The sequence below is a fragment of the Carlito syrichta genome, unplaced genomic scaffold, assembly GCF_000164805.1.
Source record: "Carlito syrichta isolate Samal-C Ts95f unplaced genomic scaffold, Tarsius_syrichta-2.0.1 Scaffold301636, whole genome shotgun sequence".
Taxonomy (NCBI): Eukaryota; Metazoa; Chordata; class Mammalia; order Primates; family Tarsiidae; genus Carlito; species Carlito syrichta.
Window position 1 is genome coordinate 669,278 of NW_007245732.1, and position 17,665 is coordinate 686,942.

A 17,665-nucleotide genomic window follows, 5' to 3' on the forward strand; every position below is an offset into this window, starting at 1 on the left:
GCCTGGCATTTTCTCTGGAGGCCTGGCCTTGGGCATTAGTTGACATCATAGGATTTCATCTAACACCACAGTTCTATGAGTTCTCTTTTTTGTGTGATAAATCCAGACTTAACTAAGTTTATTACATCCCTGTGACACCATGAATAGACTGACATTTTAGTAACCTGTAACTTTCAAGGAATCAGGTAAGATCTGGGGATTGTTGGTTGAAATCTACTATGTAATCAACACTTTAATTACACTGTCTGCTATATTGAGTTTCTGTTTAATTGAATTTTGGGGAGATAATTTCTATGAAATTATTCATTATTGTTATGGTTTTCCTATACAAAATACTTATCAATGCTTATTATCTCCTTGTAGGTCACCAGTCTCTTCAGAAGATCATGGTAAGAATCTGTCTTATTTATACCAATTCAGAACTAAAAACTGAGCCCTGGTCCTTGAATTTCACTGTCAGAGCAAATAATTATTTAAGAAAGTGTCTCTAAGATGTTGACCTTGAATTTTCTTATTGTGAATTGTCAAAAACTTTTAAAAACTTAAATCATCCTAGCTTAGTTCGATATCTTATACTTTCAAATTTGCTAAATTTTGGTTGACAAATATGGTGAAACTTTATATATTCTGCCTGATTTTCATCCTATTATCAGAAAATTTTTGTGACTTTGGGATAGTCATGTAACTTCTCTGAACCAGAATTTCATCTTCTAGATGGAAGTTTATGGTAAATATTCCCAAAAGTCCCTTCTTGATTGAACATTGGGATCATGTCTCCATCAGCTGTAGGCAAAGTGTGTTCTAAATCTGAAAGGAAGCTAATCAGTAAGTGGTGTATAAGTTACCCAGCTGAGATGAATTGCGAGAGGGGACCCCAAAAAACTCAGAATTTATTTATAAAAAAAATAGTATATTTATTCTTACATGTTTAAACTTCAGTCACCTTCAAAGTACTCTCTGTTTGGTGCAGTACACCTATTGTGATCCTTTTTCCACTGCTCAAAACAGTTTTTGAACTTGTCAATTTTGGTGCCTTTTAGTGCTCCTGCCCTTTTTTGTTTCACCTCTTCCACATCAGCAAAGTGTTTCCCTTTAAGAGCTTTTTTCATCAGGAAACAAACAAAAAGAAAGTTGCTTGGGGCAAGATTGAGTGAATAAGGGAGGGTGGGACATGAGGGCCATGCCATTTTTGGTCAAAAACTGCTAAACACTCAGTGTGGTATAAGCAGGTATGCTCATACATCATCCATCCTGATATAGGCAAACATGCTGAATATCCCCCCCAAAAAATTCACTGAAGCTGAATGCAGTCTCTTAGAACAACACTAGCTGGTACACTGATGCTGATGGGTTCCTAGAATAGTTACCTAGGGGGAATCCTTTACTATAAGGTGTCTGCCCTCCAAAAAATAATTCAGTACATGCATTCTAAGAGACAGCTTGTTCATGTACAAGTAAAATGTCTAGTTCTTTCTGTCTAAACTTTGGAATTGTTCATTTACTCAATCAGTCATAGAAATGTTCATCTAGTGTCCACAATGAGTCAATTATGCCATATAATTATGTTTTAGAAATATACTACATGGGGCTTTAATTAGGAGCCCTTTTGGTGTCTTCCTTAGTTTTTGAAATCTATAACTGGGATGCATGCATACCTCTAGGCTTTCTTCCTCTTGCTTACTGGATCACCTAGCTAGCACCAAACTGATTTACTGAGTAAAAATCAAGTCTCATTGCCTGTAAAGTGAAATCTTTCCACCAGACCAATAATTGTGGTCAACTTTCTAATATTGCATTTAACATGAACAAGTAAGCCCTAAATGATGGACTCTTCGTCTTCTGCCATTGCTTCTTGTTTCATTTGCCATCTTTTCCTCTTAGCTACCTACTATCTGTACTCCAGTCATGTGGCACCACATCTCATTTCTGGAACTCACCATCTTCATCATGTCTTCTTGCTGTTATCCACACAGTTCTCTCTGGCAGGAGGCTACTTCTTATGCTGTATAGACAGTGTCTGGATACCTCACCTCATTCTCTGTGAGAGCTTTCTGATCCACCTATTGTTGTGCCAAATATTTTTCTACACATTAGGACTTAATATACAACTTTGATGCTTCATTTACCGGTTTTCATTGTTAGACTGTGAGTTCCTTGATACAGTTTCCAGCAAGCAGCAAATAATCAAAAATATTTATTAAATTAATGAATTAAGGAAATGGAGAGGGAGTTTTAGGGAGGCTTCTGCTGCTGCCACATCATATAATCTGTTTCAATGCTGAAATAAAGTTGTATCATTTTCTATGAAAAATCATAGGGAAAATTATGTTTGGGCACATTGAGTCAGAATTGGGCAATCAACCCCTAATGGTAACCCATTATTAGATGCTATTTTGCTGATTGCTGTTGGTGTAGCTAGGTGTTTGCATATTTATAAGTCCTTGAGTTGCCGTGTTCAAATGATAAACTAGAAACTTGTGTTTGGCTTTTATTTTGAACTAGAAATCCCCTTAATAAGCTTTGTTTGCTTTTGCCCTCCTATCTATAAGAACTTTATCCCCCATTTAAAAAAAAAAGTGTGTGGGTAGGACTTCTGAATTGCAATTCTGTTGTCCACTAGGACTTCTTAAGGGGTTATAAGATATTACTGAGCATAAGTCAGGGTCCTTTGAAGTTCTAAAAAGTGACTACTGCCAGAAATACTTAGTATTAGAAGAACTTCAGAATTGATTTTTTTCAGAATTTTATATGTAGTTAGTTGAAGAAACGTTATCCAAATTAGAAGGCTAGTGTAGTCTCATGGCTTCCAAAAGTGTACCACATGTCAGTACCTCTTATTTTGGTTCTGTGATTTCCCAAAATAGTTCAAAGATATAAAATATGAAATTATAATGCTGATATATATCATTTCAGTCTAATTGTTTATCATCATCTAGCCTATATATCCTTGGGAAAATATTCTTTTTTATTACCAAGACTTTCTACCTACCACTCAAAATATATTTCTTTGTGTTTATACATTTTTAAGAGTTCATATGTGCAATGGTTAGTGTAAAACTTCTTGAATGTCCTATTGCCAATTGTACTTAGTATTTGTACTCAGTAATGGCATGGCAGTACATTTGTAAGAGAAGTGAGAAGTAGCATTTTTTTTCTTTCTCCAATTTATTGGTAGAAATTTGGGACACGTTAGGCAAGTGGATTGTGAAATTGGAATACAAAACCCTATGCCTCTTGATTTTCTATTTTGGTTACTTTCCACCAATGATCTTGCTTCACTCTCTAATAATTGGTCACTTTCACTATCTCCCAGATACAATTTATTCATGGAAAAACTAATTTTGCAAAATCCAATAACCCTGACATTTTTCATTTCCACAGATGCCCTTTCACAGAGAGCTTGAATTCAGTGACTTTGTCATTTCTCTCTTGTTCTCTATTTTATTTTCCTTACCTGTAAAATGGGGCTAATCATATCTACTCTGCATACCTCATGGGATTGCTGTGAGTTCAAATGAGAAAGCATCTGTAAAATCACTTTCTGTTTGTTAAAAGTGCCTCAAACACAATATTATTTTCTAGTAACCAAGCAGCAGAAGAGGAAGCATGGGTTTACCAGTGATGTTTGCTCAGGATTACCTACTGCCCTTGAAAAGTTAAAAGATAAGAGGAGGGAAGAACTGTTTGCTTCAACATTATCATTAAATGCTCACTGAAAACCTTTTATTACATCAGGGTGAAGAGGAGTAAAATGTTTAATCCACAATTTAGCTTGTAGTGCCAAAGCCTCAGCTCATGATTAGCAGTCATATAGAATTGGCAACACAAGGTCGAAATGACATGTGAACTGTTTCTATATTTATACAACAGAGCATCAGGGTCATGAAAAGGAAAGGCTGAAATGTATTGAGCACTTATTATGGGGAGGCATTGCACTAAAATGTTTCAGCTACATTATTTCCTTTCAACTCTAATGAATAGCACTCTATAGATCTATTACCCCTCATCTTACAGCTCAAAAAAGAGCTCCAAGTACGTAAATAACTTGCTTAAGGTCACATAGCTAGTAAGTGGGAGATTGAATTTCTAAACCCAGTTCTAACACCCCAACTCTTAAGTCTTTTATTCACCATGTCCCTGGAAAGCCAAATAAAGGATTGTCAGCATTAAGGTGAATTGATAGAATTATGGAGAGAAGAAAATTTCTCTCTAACAAGTGTGTATTTACTACTATGTAAGTAATTTCTTTTTAATGACAAAATAAACATATCAAAAATAACTTCTTCCTGCTGGGAATGATTTGTCCCATAGAAAAAGTAAATATCAATGTCACATTTTCTCATAATTAGTTAGCAGAGTGAAACTGAAGCTTCAGGGAAACCTGCCATGCTAAACCCCAGTGGAAACATTACTTTTTAATATTACATCTGGAAGCTGGAGCCTTACTCCTTGTCAGGAGATAAGCCTGGCAGTGATTGATTGCCCTGTCTCTATACATCCCCTCCATCGAGTGCCTATCACCTCCATCATTTAAATTGCTCCTGGACAACATGGTGGCTCAAGCCTGTAATCCCAGCACTTTGGGAGGCTAAGGTGAAAGGATTGCTGAGTCCTGGGGTTCGAGACTAGCTGGGCAACTTGGTGAGCCCTCATCTCTACAGTAAATTTTTAAAAATTTGGCTGGGCATGGTGGTGCACACCTGTAGTTCCAGCTATTTGGAAAGCTAAGGTGGAAGGGTCACCTGAGCCCAGCAGGTCAGTACTGTGGTGGCCATGTGCATGCCTCTGCACTCCAGCCTGGGTGACAAGAGTGAGACTCCAACTTGATAGATAGATAGATAGATAGATAGATAGATAGATAGATAGATAGGTAGATGATAGATAGATTAGATAGTTAGCTAGGTAGCTAGCTCCTGGAGCCCTCTCCTGGACCAGGCTGCTCCTTGGCGCTGAGCACTTGTCTTCTGCTCTATCATCTTGGCCTGCTTATTTCACAGGCTCCTCGGAATGCTGCTCCTGCTGAGGCCGCCTGAACCAACACACCCTGGAAGGCCATCTCCCACTAATGTGTGTTCACTTATGAAATCAAAGCGCTGATGTCCCTCTTGAAAGAAAGTGTCAACAATCTGCTCAATTCCCTCTGAACATCTGAGGCAGGTGCCCCTCTCCATCCTCCCATCCTACCTCCTAGATCTGTTGGCAAGCATGTCTATCATATTTTAGGGCAGCTTTTGTGTTGCAACAGTAACATACGGACAAAGATGGCAGTAAATGGCTATCTGGAAGTAATGTTAGAATGACCACAGTCACTAGGGTAAAATGTTCAAAGATGAGTTCACTGTCAGATGTGGGGCAGCTGTACTGGACAGCAGGTTGTGCAATGAAACACTATGGTGTAGCCCAGACTCCTTGAGGAAATTGCATAGCTACCCTTGTTGATTTGTTTTCCTTTCATATAAAATATTACTTATATACTATTGCTGAGATTGATAATATTCATAAAATTTATCTGCTCATTTTAAATAATAACCAAAAATAATAACTACTACTGTGTACCTAGACACCAGACTAAGAAGTGAGACATTTGTAGAAATCTGGGAGTTTCATGTTATTTGCTTGTCTGATTATGTTCCCTTCCGTCTCCTCCAGAAATAGCCACTGTTCTGCCTTTTTGTTAATCATATCCTTGGTACTTTTTGTCATTTTACTACATATATGCATAATTTACATATGAACATATATTTACATACACTCATATATATGCTTGTGTGAGTGTATATATAGGTTGGTCTATTTTGAACTTTTACAAATTGAATTGTGTTGTATACTCTCCTGTGATGTGTTTCTTTTGTTCAAAATGTTTCTGTGATTTATTCATTTTGATGAGTATCATATTAAGTTCATTAGTCGTTCATGTTGCATAGTGTTCTAGTTTGTGATTATATAACAATTTATATATTTAATCTACTGCTGTTGAATGTTATGTAGACTACAGGGTTTTTGTTAGTTTGTTTGCTATTCCAAACTATATCATTATGAACATTCTTTTTCATAATTCATTCTGGTATCCATGTGCAAGAATTTCTCTAGGTTTTAAATGTGGGGCTAGCTCAGTTAGGTGGTAGATTATGTACATCTTTAACTTACTGGGTTGTGGCATATTGTTTTCCAAAGTGATCATTTCACTTTGGTGGATAAGAGTTCCCATTGACTTGCATACTAACCAACACTTGTTATTGATCAATTAAAATGTGCTTGCTAGTCTTGGGGAAGTGTGAAATGGTATCTCATTGTGATCTTAATCTGCATACAATGATGACACATTGGACTGAGTTCATTTTCATGTATTCATAGGCCATTGTGTTTACTCTCCTGTGAAATGCCTTTTACTCTTATTTTTCTTTTCTGTGAAATTTCTTTTACTCAATTTTTCCACTGCATTGTTTGTGTTTTTCTTAAAAATTCATGAATTTATTGTATGTGTTCTTGGTAAAATTTTATTGGCTATATGTGTGACAAATTTTCTCTTGTTTGTGGCTTATGTTTTCAAGTTATTTTTGGTGTCATCTGAAGAACAGACATTCTTTATTTTAATAAAATCAAGTTATTAATATTTCCTTTGTGGTTTATGTGTTTGGAGTATTTTTTTAAATAAATCTTTTCATAGCATAATCATAAAAGATATTGTTCAATATTTTCTTCTAAAAATTTTATAGTGTTTCCTTTTATATTTAATATCTTGGAATTGATTTTGTGGTTTGGTGAGAGACGAAGGTTCAATTTTATTTTGATTTTTTTTGCATAAATATAACCAGCTATTTCATTATCATTTATTTTCTTCACTGACTTGCAAAGCCTGTGTATTCCTTTGTATGTGGCTTTCTAGGTTCTCTTTTCTGTTTTATTGATCAGTATATCTATTTCTCTACCAAAACCACATTGTTTCAATTGCTATCATTTTTGTATAAATCTTAATATCTGATAGAAGATGTGACCTGAAATTTGTTCTCCTTTTTTAACTTTTGCCATTTTATATCAATTTTTAAATCAGGTTATCAAGTTTTATGTTGAAATAGTTCATGGAAATTGCATGAATCTATAAATCAATATAAAGCAAATTGATATTCTTATGATAATGAGTTTTTCCATTCTGAGACACATCTCTTTACACTTAATTGGCCTTTTAAAATGACTATGAATAGAGTTTGGTAATTTTCTTCATGAAGGATTTAGTCATCTTTTGTTAAATATATTTCTAGGTTTTATATTGTTTTAGTGATATTTTATGTGTTATATTTTTAAAATTATATTTGTTAGATGATCTTTGTTGGCTTATTGAAATGCAATTGAATTTTAAAATCTTGTTTCTGTATCAAGATTCCTACTAAAGTTTTAAAATTTTAACTTTATCTGACAGGTCGATTGTGAGAAGAGAATTCTGTATAGGCAATCTCATCTACAAATACTGAGAATTCTGTTTTGTCCTTTCCGGTTGTGCTTTGTATGTGTATTTCTGGACCTTTCTGCACTGGTTAGAACTGTGAGTGCAGTACTGAATAGCAGTAGAGTAGAAAATCGGCATTACTGACTTGCTCCTGGTCCCAAAGTGACACCATCCGAGGTTGTAGGGCAAAGGGACCCCTCAAATTTTTTAATGTATCTGTATTAGAATAATAATCACTTAGATTTAAAAAGCTTATCTCTAGTCATATTCCAGTTAAAACTGCAAGAGTGGCTTGTGGTTGACATTTAAAAGTGTACATTTTTTTCTGCCCTCGGAATTGCGCCTACCCCCTTTTCCATTTGCCCCCTCAGGCTTAATTTCAGGACCCACCTTATCAACCAGAGCAATCATCCACCTACTGAGGAGAAAAAAAGGATGACCAGTGGCACAACTCCCTGACACCACCCAACACTGGCCCACTTTTGAAGACCACCAGATATTTCCAAGTTGGGGGGTTGCTGCACAGGTCTCATGGGTCTCATGAGTCCATGGGTCTCATGGACCTCATGGGTCTCATGTAACCTAAATAATGATTTCTTAAAATTCAGCCTATGTAATCCCCTTGGCTCCCTTGTTTGAGAAGGCAGTGGCTTTCAAGGCGTTATCCTCACTCTGTTTCCCTCTTCCTAGAAAAGAATAAACTTCTTCTTCTCCAAACTTACTGCCTCTTGTACTCAATTGGTCTGCAAGGGTTAGTAGCTGGTTTGTTGGACTGGGCCAAAACACCATGAGTCACTGTTAAATGAGATGAGACGTTCACTACAACACAGTCAAATGCTGGTGGTGGTACTTGTTCTGTAGGTATTTCTTTTAGAGAATCTTTTCTATGTCCAATTTGTTAAGTTTGATAGATATTGAGCCTTATTGAATACCTTTTCTTCATCTTTTGAGATGATAATTTGCTTTTTCCTCCCTGATCTGTTAATATGGTACATTTCATTAATTGATTTTTCAATAATAAATATAAATCCAATATCACATTCATGAGATGAACTCAAATTGGTTATTATATTTATACCCTTCATACATTGCTAGATTTGGTTTGCTAATTTTTTGTTTAGATATTTACATCCATGTTCATGAATAAGGCTAGCCTTTAATTTTCCTTTCTATTATGTAGTATATTTATGATATTTCTAGCTTCAGAATATGAGTTAGGAAGGATTTCCTTTTTTCTAATGTCTGGGAGACATTAATGTGATATTTGAGTTATCTATTTCTGGAGTATGTTGTGTAGACTACTATTATTCCCATTTTACAGATGAGAAAACCAAGGTTCAAACCTATTAAGTGTCTTGTCCAAGGCCACTTGTATAGCTAGTAAGAGTGAGAACTAGGATACAAACTCAAGTCATCTGAGCCCAGATCATTTTCCTAACCATTCCTTTGTACTTTCTTTTAATAGCATTGCTGAAATTTGAACTCACATAATGGGAAATAATGATTCTATTTGTTGAGTAGAGATTCCATAATTATGTGACTTTTTATTGGGAATTGATAATTAAAGATAAAGATTTTTGTTCATGTAAGTAAGTAGAACCCTTGACACAGGGGATATATTCTTGATCCACTTCTAGCCCCACATTTCATAATCAAGGAAATAGGGACCAACTTTCCTGTCGATAGGACACATTGTTTAAAAGGTAGAATTCTAGAAAGACAGCTGTTTCCTTAAGGAAATATTATAAATAGGAAGACAATTATTATGACTAGAAGAGTAGTAGATTAGGTTAGATGTTCTTCTCTTTTCTATAAGCTGTTTATTAGTGAAACATGATAAGTAAACCTGGATAGTGATACAGATGGAAACATCTGCAGATCTTGAATTGCATTGCTAGAAAGAGCACATCATATTGACTGTCACAGTATGCCACTTTGCAATGAACGTAGGCTATTTAATGCAAGTTGCTAGAGTGTTCTTACCCCATATCCCATTTCTTACTATAAAATTCCTCAGTGGTTTTCTAATTAGATTCAAACATCTTCATGCTTACTGTGGAGGCTGTTCTTCATCCTGGTTTTAGCTCGTTGCTTTAGTAAATTACCTCTACTCCCTTGCTTGCAAGCCCCTCTCCAGACCTCATTTCCCTTGTATTCACTCAGCCATATGGTTTCTGTTGCCTCCTGCCATCCCTCTGGCAGACCACCTTCACTGCCCTTCACTCGGGCTCCTCCTCGGTGCTCATTAATTCCTGTGTCTTGGAACCACCTCCACAGACTCTAAGGACAAACAATGATGAATTTTCCTGACAACTCAAATGCCCATGATTTCTCCTTCCTTATTTATTTACTGTTTTTTTGAGTGTGTTCCAATTTTTTGTTTCTCTCATTGGTAGTTTTGCCCTTCTTATTTGACTATAAACAATGAATAGAGACATTGCCCTATTCTATGTTGTGCCCTGGCACAGAATTGATTCTCTCTATACAAGTATTGCTGTTAAATTCGCTGCAGTATGAGGTATTGGCAAACAAAAGCTTTCAGTACACATCTTTGAATTCCATTGCAGGCTCATTAATATTGTTTCCTGTTGTAGAAGATAGGTTACTCCTGGTCTTTTTCCAAAGAGTTTCAGCTACTAGTGTGCCTTTTACAGTGTTCTCACTAGGTGTTCGTATTTTGAAAGGAAAGGAATAAAAATGACAGTACACTTTTTCTTGGTTTGTCTTCTTTTACAAATCCTAGGAAAAAAGACTTACTGCTGATTAAAAAACAAAACAAAATACAATAAGAAAAGCAAAATAAAAACTCCTGGGTTTTCCAAAGTCTGGTTATATTACTTTATATGTGCCCTGACCCTGCTATTCTCTCTCACTCCCTCTACTTGAATCTTACTGTTGATTATAACCATAGACTCCTTTTTATTCTTTGGTTTATGTAGAATGCTTTGTTGGTGATACTTATCTAATCATCTTTTGAAGCTGATTGTAAAATGGGTCGAGGAGATGAGTATTCTTTACTAAGATTTACCTACAGCATTGCTTTGGATTGCCTTTGGGCTTATAGAATATTTAAAACATTGCAAAATAAGAAAGTGACAGAAAAATTTTTAAAAGGAGACAGGAAAGAAAAAAAGCTAACAGCCTGGTTTGTTTTCACATGAAAGAAAAAGAAGAAGCTATCAAACAAGGTGATGTTTTGGGCAGCAAATGAAGGTATCATAGGTTTTATTTCCACAGATAAGTCAACAAAATATTTATGAAGGAAATGATAAATCTTTGACTCTTAATCTCTGTGTAGTATTCTATGATAGGAGAAACAAAGAACTGAATTGTGCTTACTTTTTAAAGTTTACTGTGCTTGAGATTTCTACTCTATGAAATTATATAATCTGGGTTATATTAATGCCCAAGGTAACCAAGGGGCTAGGTTGGTACACTGACAGTTATTGTATTATAATCCTCATATAAGGATAATTTTACTCCATTTGTCTTCTGTTTTCTATTTGACTGGAAATCCTAATAGCCAATCAAAAGTTTTATCTAGTGTGCTCTACCTAAAGCTTTTTCGTTTTGTTTTGTTTTGTTTTGTTTTTTAAGCGTTTTGGTGGCCTCCTCTTGCAAAGAACTGGCTTGTGACTGGTTTCCCTGAATTACAGTCTCCTCCTTACCGTCTCTTCTCATGTACCAGTTACAAAATATTAGAATGCGTTGTCACTTTTTCAGTTGTTTCCTAGAAGTTTAGTCCTAGATACATTACTTTAACATGTGTGTTTAAGTATTTTGGATGTAGTTTTTTTGTTGTATTTTTGTTTCCAGCCTATCTATTATGGCTAATGTAGCCTAGGCCTGAGTAGCCTAGGCTGTTCGGGATAGAGCTGTGAAAAAATTCATCAGTCTAGCCCTCTTACAAAATAATGAAGTCAACTAAATGTTTCCTCATTTTGCCAGACTTTTATCAGCCCTCATTTTCTGGGTCCATTTTGAGTACTCTAAATGTTAACGTATGCCATCTTAGTTGGCATCTTGCACCATCCCTTCCCTAGTCAACATGACTTCACATAACACTTCTAAGCAGTCCATTGCCATAGCCTTTCCTTTCCCTAGCAGAGTACCTTCATTCATTAGAGCTAGCAAATATCGGGAAGGAAGGAAGAACCTGATATTCCTATCTAATGACCTCATAATACTGTCTGACAGTCTATACAGCCAGCTAACGGAGGCAGTATAGTACCCTGCTAGAGAGACAAACTTTCTGGTATGTCTTTCATATCCTGGATTGACATCCTGGCTTTACTCCATATTAGCTATGTTGTCTTGGGCAAATTGCTGAACCTCACTTAGCCGTAATTCCTTCAGCCTGAAAATGAGGAAGCCAATAATAACTGTACATAGCTAGAAGGCTTATTGTGAGGAGTAAATTGGATAATAAGGGCAAAATCTAACTCTGTGCCTAGAACACAGTTTGCTTGCAAACATCAACAGAAAAAGTGACAGAATAGAAAGGGGGTAAGTACAAGAGAGAGCAAGACCAACTAGCGAAATCAAGTGGTCAACATGGAAATATATTTTTCTACAAATAGACCTCATGCGTCTTAATTGCATGGGCTTTTGATAAAAGCCTGTTGTTTTCTAGGTTTCCTGGAACTAGACATTTCCTCCAGGTTATGGGGCAGTGGGCAGGGAATTACTTGTGTCATTGTGAGCAACTGTCACTTGAGCCTGAATGGTAGGGTCTGCAGTGACAGAAGCCATGGCCTGGAATTGCCAGAAGCAAGCACCCACCCGGCTTTGCCATTCCCAGGTGGGGTCACCTCAGCCAGTGGCCTGCCTCAGTCCTGGGTTTGTCCCTGGAGCAGATGCGCTGGCTACCCTTGAAGACTTTCTACTCCAGACACTCGCTGGCCCTGAGTCAGGAGAGAGCACCAAACAATGAAGCACATGAGGAAAAGCCAACACGGCCACCTTTCATCTTGGAAAAGTACTTTAGGGACCTCTCTGCCCTGCTCTCTGAGTGACGTGGGCTCAGATTCCCTCATGTGAGTGCCAGTCTATTGTTTCTACTTGTGGTGACAAACGGGGCTTCTGTTGTTCCACTCCACAGACCCACTTTTTGAAAAGAGAGAAAGTCCACTTTGCAAGTGTGTAAATACTGCAGGCAACTTCCATGCTGGGGCTTTCTTTAACAAGGGAGCAAAATACATTACTATTTAATCATGTAACTTCCTGCTTTTCTCCTGACAAGGCAAAGCCCCACTGCTTATTGAAAAGGGAATTTGAAATCCTCCAAAATCCACTCAGTTTTACTCAGCTGGTGACATTTCCATCCTTGTCACCTTAGCAAGTAAAGGCAATTGTTTCAGCCATTTAAAAAAAGGTAGAATGCTGGGCTTGGTGGCTTAGCCTATAATCCCGCGCCTTTGGGAGGCTGAGGTGAGTGGATTGCCTGAGCCCGCAGGTTCGAGACCCGCCTGGGCAGCGAGACCTCATCTCTACAATAAATCAAAAAATCAGCCGGGCGTGGTAGCGCATGCCTGTAATTCCGGCTCCTCAGAAGGCTGAGGCGGAAGGATCGCCGGAGCCCAGCAGGTCGAGGCTGCAGTGGCCGGGAGTGGCCGCTGCACTCCAGTCTGGGCGACAAGAGTGAGACACCAACTCAGAAAAAAAAAAAAAAAGATGGAATGGTGTTTCACAAGACTGCAAAAAAGCCATTTAAACCATTTCCATTTCTGTTGATGCTTTGTGTCTCTGACCCCACATGACTCTTTAACTATCCTACCTTCAGGAACTAACGTGGGACTTATTCTCATTTTTGGCAAGCAGGGCCCACTCAAAGCCTTTCTTCTTCAGGCACCTGATTTCCTAGCAGTCTTCCTGCTATATGTTTAAACTCCTATGCATCTTTGAAAGACAGGGTGATAGGCATGGCCAAGGTTGTAGGCTGAAAATGAAGTCTCTGTGTGATTTTCATTGACATTATAGGGCTCCTGCTGTTGGGGTGGAGACAGTTCTTGACCTGACATTTCTTTCTGAGTCCTGGAAGATATCCCCCAGCATCCCTTTTCCATTCTATTCCTTACTCATCCCCCTGGTCCCCCTTAGACATTCCTGGTATCAAGTGAAACCGCTAGTTTCTTCTTCCTCCAGGCCTCTAGACTGCCAATTTTCTACAGAAACCCCTCCTCCCATCTTTTCCACCATTGGGAATCTTCCCTTTCTGGACAATTTCTTTCACTTTCTCTAGGAAATCATTCCCTGCATCACTCTCTATTTCTTCAGTAATTGGGTTGCATGGGGATGTGTAAGTCTACATGTGTTGACTTTCTAGATAATCTTTTCTTTCTTAAGAGTATATTCATTTCTCATAGGAGGATGAATGAATATACTCTTTAGTCTTTTTTTTATGGCAACTGGATAGCAGAATCTGATCTTTAATAAATATCATTGGTTGGGTGCAGTGGCTCAAGCCAGTAATCCCAGCACTTTGGGAGGCCAAGGTGAGATTTCCTGAGCCCACGGGTTCGAGAATAGCCTGGGCAGCTTAGCGAGATGGCATCTCTACAATAAATTAAAAATGTAGGCAGATATGGTGGTGGTCGCCTATAGTTCTGGCTACTTGGAAGGCTGAAGTGGAAGGACCACCTGAGCCCAGCAGGTTGACATTTGGGTGGCCATGAGCATGCCACTATACTCCAGACTGGGCGACGAAGTGAGACTCTAACTCAAAAAAATAAATAAATGCATAAATAAATATCGTCAAAGAATAACTGATACACTGAAGCCCATTCTGTTTTGAATTTTATGTCTTGAGTATGCAGAACTAACATAATTCTTGCTTCTAAGGCATGATGTTGCTTAATCAACTTAACATGATGTTGTAGTGAAAGTTGACTTAAATTTTACTCATTTGAAATAAAATGCCTAATTTTTCTATTCTTTCCATTAACTTCTGTCATATGTTTATATAAGGAAGATTCAAAATTAGTGTTTTATTGTAACTTAGTTACAAATATAAATTATCTTATCTAACTGTACGCTAATTAGTGAGGATATGCTCTAGAAATTTTATCTTTTTTAAAATAGTATATTCTTGCTGTGTGTACATTTTGTTGGCTTGTGTCCCTGAATGAGACCTTTGCTATAATAACTCCTCCTTGGCTTTACTTTGTACTTTTTACTTAACTATTCTTCTTCTCAGAGAAAAGGGCCCTCATCTTCCAGAGCAGTCAGATGGCTGCTCAGCACTGATAAGGACCTTAATGTACATCCTGATGGCCAGATGACCCATAAGCTGACCATCTATTTGAGCTCCAGAACACCCCTCATCTGTGCTTAGTTCCTGGCCTTAAACATCATTTTCCATACAGTCTTGATGTCTGGTTAAAACCAACAACCATTTATCACTCTCAGCCCACATCAGACCTGCTTATAGCTATTGCGGTGTGAAATATGAGTACACTTCCTCAACCTGAGCTCCTTTCAGAGGTCCTGAAGGACACTGAAGAAATACACTCAGTGAGTTCAAGGAGGCCCATCGCAGGAAAAGCACCAACCTGATGTGGAGAGAGGAGTGGCAGCACAACCCTTGTGCTATCTCTAAGCTTCCTGCAAAAGGCATAGGAGCCACTGGCCAGCAGCATTCCTATTCTACTTGGTACCTTCCTTTCATCCATGGGGCTAAAAAGACCTCGTTTATTATTCTATTTCTCTTACTTTCTCAGGATTATGGTTTTGCCATCCAAATGCCAGGGAAGTAAAAATGAAGTCAGTCAATCTAACTTAAATTCTTTCAACATTCTAGGAATGAAGGGTCTTCAGAGAATACTAGAATTTTTATTTAATCTCTCCCATTGCTAAATCAATTTGCAGCATATGTATTGTTTCATTCAAATGTTACCATAGGGGAAAAAGTGTTACTGTGTACTGTAATTGTTTGGGGTTCATGAATTTAATCAGGTGTAATCAGATTAGAATCCTTTACAAATATGAAAAATTCTCCGTTTGTGCAAGCTTAGTGTTTACTAAACAAAATTATTTAATGGACTTTTGTAATGCTGATGAAATGAATTTTGTATTTTTCTCACTTTAAGGGAGTGGTTGTCTGTTCTTTTAGATGGTGGTACTATATAAAAAATATGTTCCATTATATCCAAAGATGATGCTATGAATGTATTGTTAGAGAAAGCATTAATATTGAGTTTTGTAGATTGTCAAGAAGGTGTTTTCAGGACCCTCTACGGGTCTCCTTGTGACTGTTGGCACACAGGCTACACGGTTGGCCTAAATTGACATTCTATTACTGCAGAAGTGTGTAAACCCATTGATACCTTAGCATAGGAACTTATTTTTGTTAACCCAGTGCTCAAAGCAAATTAATTAACCTAACTAAATTAATTTACCTTGATATTAAGCTAACTGGCAATGTTCTAGGAAGTAACATTTATCATTGCTTAACATTTTGCTTAACATTGCTCTCATTTGACTCATAATACAAACATTTCTGGTCTAGTGATGTATTTGCAGTGGTGTTTCACTGTGTTTATTATATCCCTCTAATAAGCACCGTTAGATTCCAAAAGAGATTTGAAAATATTTGCAACTCCAAAATGGATTGCAAGGTACAGCAGGAGCCAGTAAAGTGGACTTTCTCCTATACCCTAGATGTCTTTCTCAATCTGGAGTTTTAAGTGTATTGACATGATAGCCAGCTGAATCAATAAGTATCAACCAAATATTTATTAAGCACAGCATGTATTTTGTTTACTATAGAGTTTTCAGTGAAAGATACAGTATAGTAAAACAAAAATAAGAAAATGGCCTCCATCCTTATGGCTTAACTGTAGAGATGCAACTTAGACATGTGAAACAACTAATCAATTTTATGACAACAGATAAACAAATGGGATACTTTAGAGAGACATCTGGTCCCTGCACTGTTTATAGCCAATTCCAGTGGTGAATAAAAGAAGTGGAACCGACTGCTTCTGAAGGGAGCACATCCTGGTCTTCTGGCAGCAAGGTACAGGTTTTCTGCCAGGAGGCAATATTAGATGGGGGCTGTTTGTTTTTTCTCCAAACAGAAAACCTCTTCCATGCTAATAGGAGCTTCGAAAGGATTGCTGCAGCAGATGGAAAGAAACCATATACATTCATGCATTTAATTAGTAGGAACTAATTGAATTTGGGGATTAACTCTGTCATTAGAGAGAAACAAAACCTATTTATGTCTTCTATCTATGGGTTACATACCCTAAGGTAGATTAGGCACTGGCGGTGTTTGAATATGAGACCTAGCTGTAGTATTTAATGGTCTTTTGATGCTACTGATGGTTTAATCCCGGTGATGTTGAGACAGTGAGCTATGTGAGATGTGTGCTCTGCACCCTTCACTCCATATTTCAGCAGTAGAGGGGAAGCTGGTAGGTGGAGAGTCTCTTCTCTCACATTTGATTATTAAAGAAAGGTAAGGGATGGAGCTCATCTTAGAGAGGGTTTCTAATTCAGTCTACTAGGTACTGGTTGTCTGCCTATTGTTCCACCTGTCTTTTCTCTTCCTGCTCCAAAAGCTGTTCCTCCAGAAAATCAGTTCTCAAACTTTAAGCTTTTTTGCTGAGATATTCATGACACAAAACAGATGACATTTTATGTATAGTACATACATAAGTGACACAGGTCACAAGGCTATTGGTCATGGCCATTTCCCAACAGTAACTAAAAGCCAGCACAAACTCTGTGACTCAAAGCACATCACAGTTCAAGAGTATGATGTGACAGTTTGTACTTTCCAAAAATAGCCACATCATTCATTATCTCCCATTCCACACACTCATCTTGCAATGTGACTACAACACTCTTTCCATTGAAATGTGGAGTCTGTATCCTCTCTCCTTGAATATGGGCAAATGTGGGACTTTAGCAGGAGTGATACTTTGTGTTTTCCAAGGCGAAGGTAAGGTGATGTTCACTGGGCTCTCTTGAAATGACTGCTGTTGGAACCCAGCCACCATTTTATGAGGAAGTCCAAGCAGCCCTGAGAAGCCCATGTTAGAGGAGCCAAGGCTCTCAGCTGAAGCCACGTGAGGTAGTATTAAAAGCGGATCTTTCAGCTCTCAGTGGAGTAGCCCCAACTGATGCCAGGTGTGGCAGAGACCAACTATCTGCAGAACCCTACCCAAAATGCAGATTTTTGAGCAAAATAAATAATTGTATTTTTAGCCACATGTC

At 37.6% G+C, this 17,665-nt stretch overlaps 1 protein-coding gene across 1 annotated transcript in view; it reads left to right on the forward strand.

The window, feature by feature from the left end:
• The window catches only part of DGKI (diacylglycerol kinase iota), a 237,482-nt gene that overhangs the window by 190,117 nt on the left and 29,700 nt on the right, over positions 1-17,665 (forward strand). Inside the window, exon 21 of the mRNA XM_021710904.1 lies at positions 364-389. Coding sequence (XP_021566579.1) covers positions 364-389 — 26 coding nt within the window. The remainder of the gene's footprint in view (positions 1-363; positions 390-17,665) is intronic.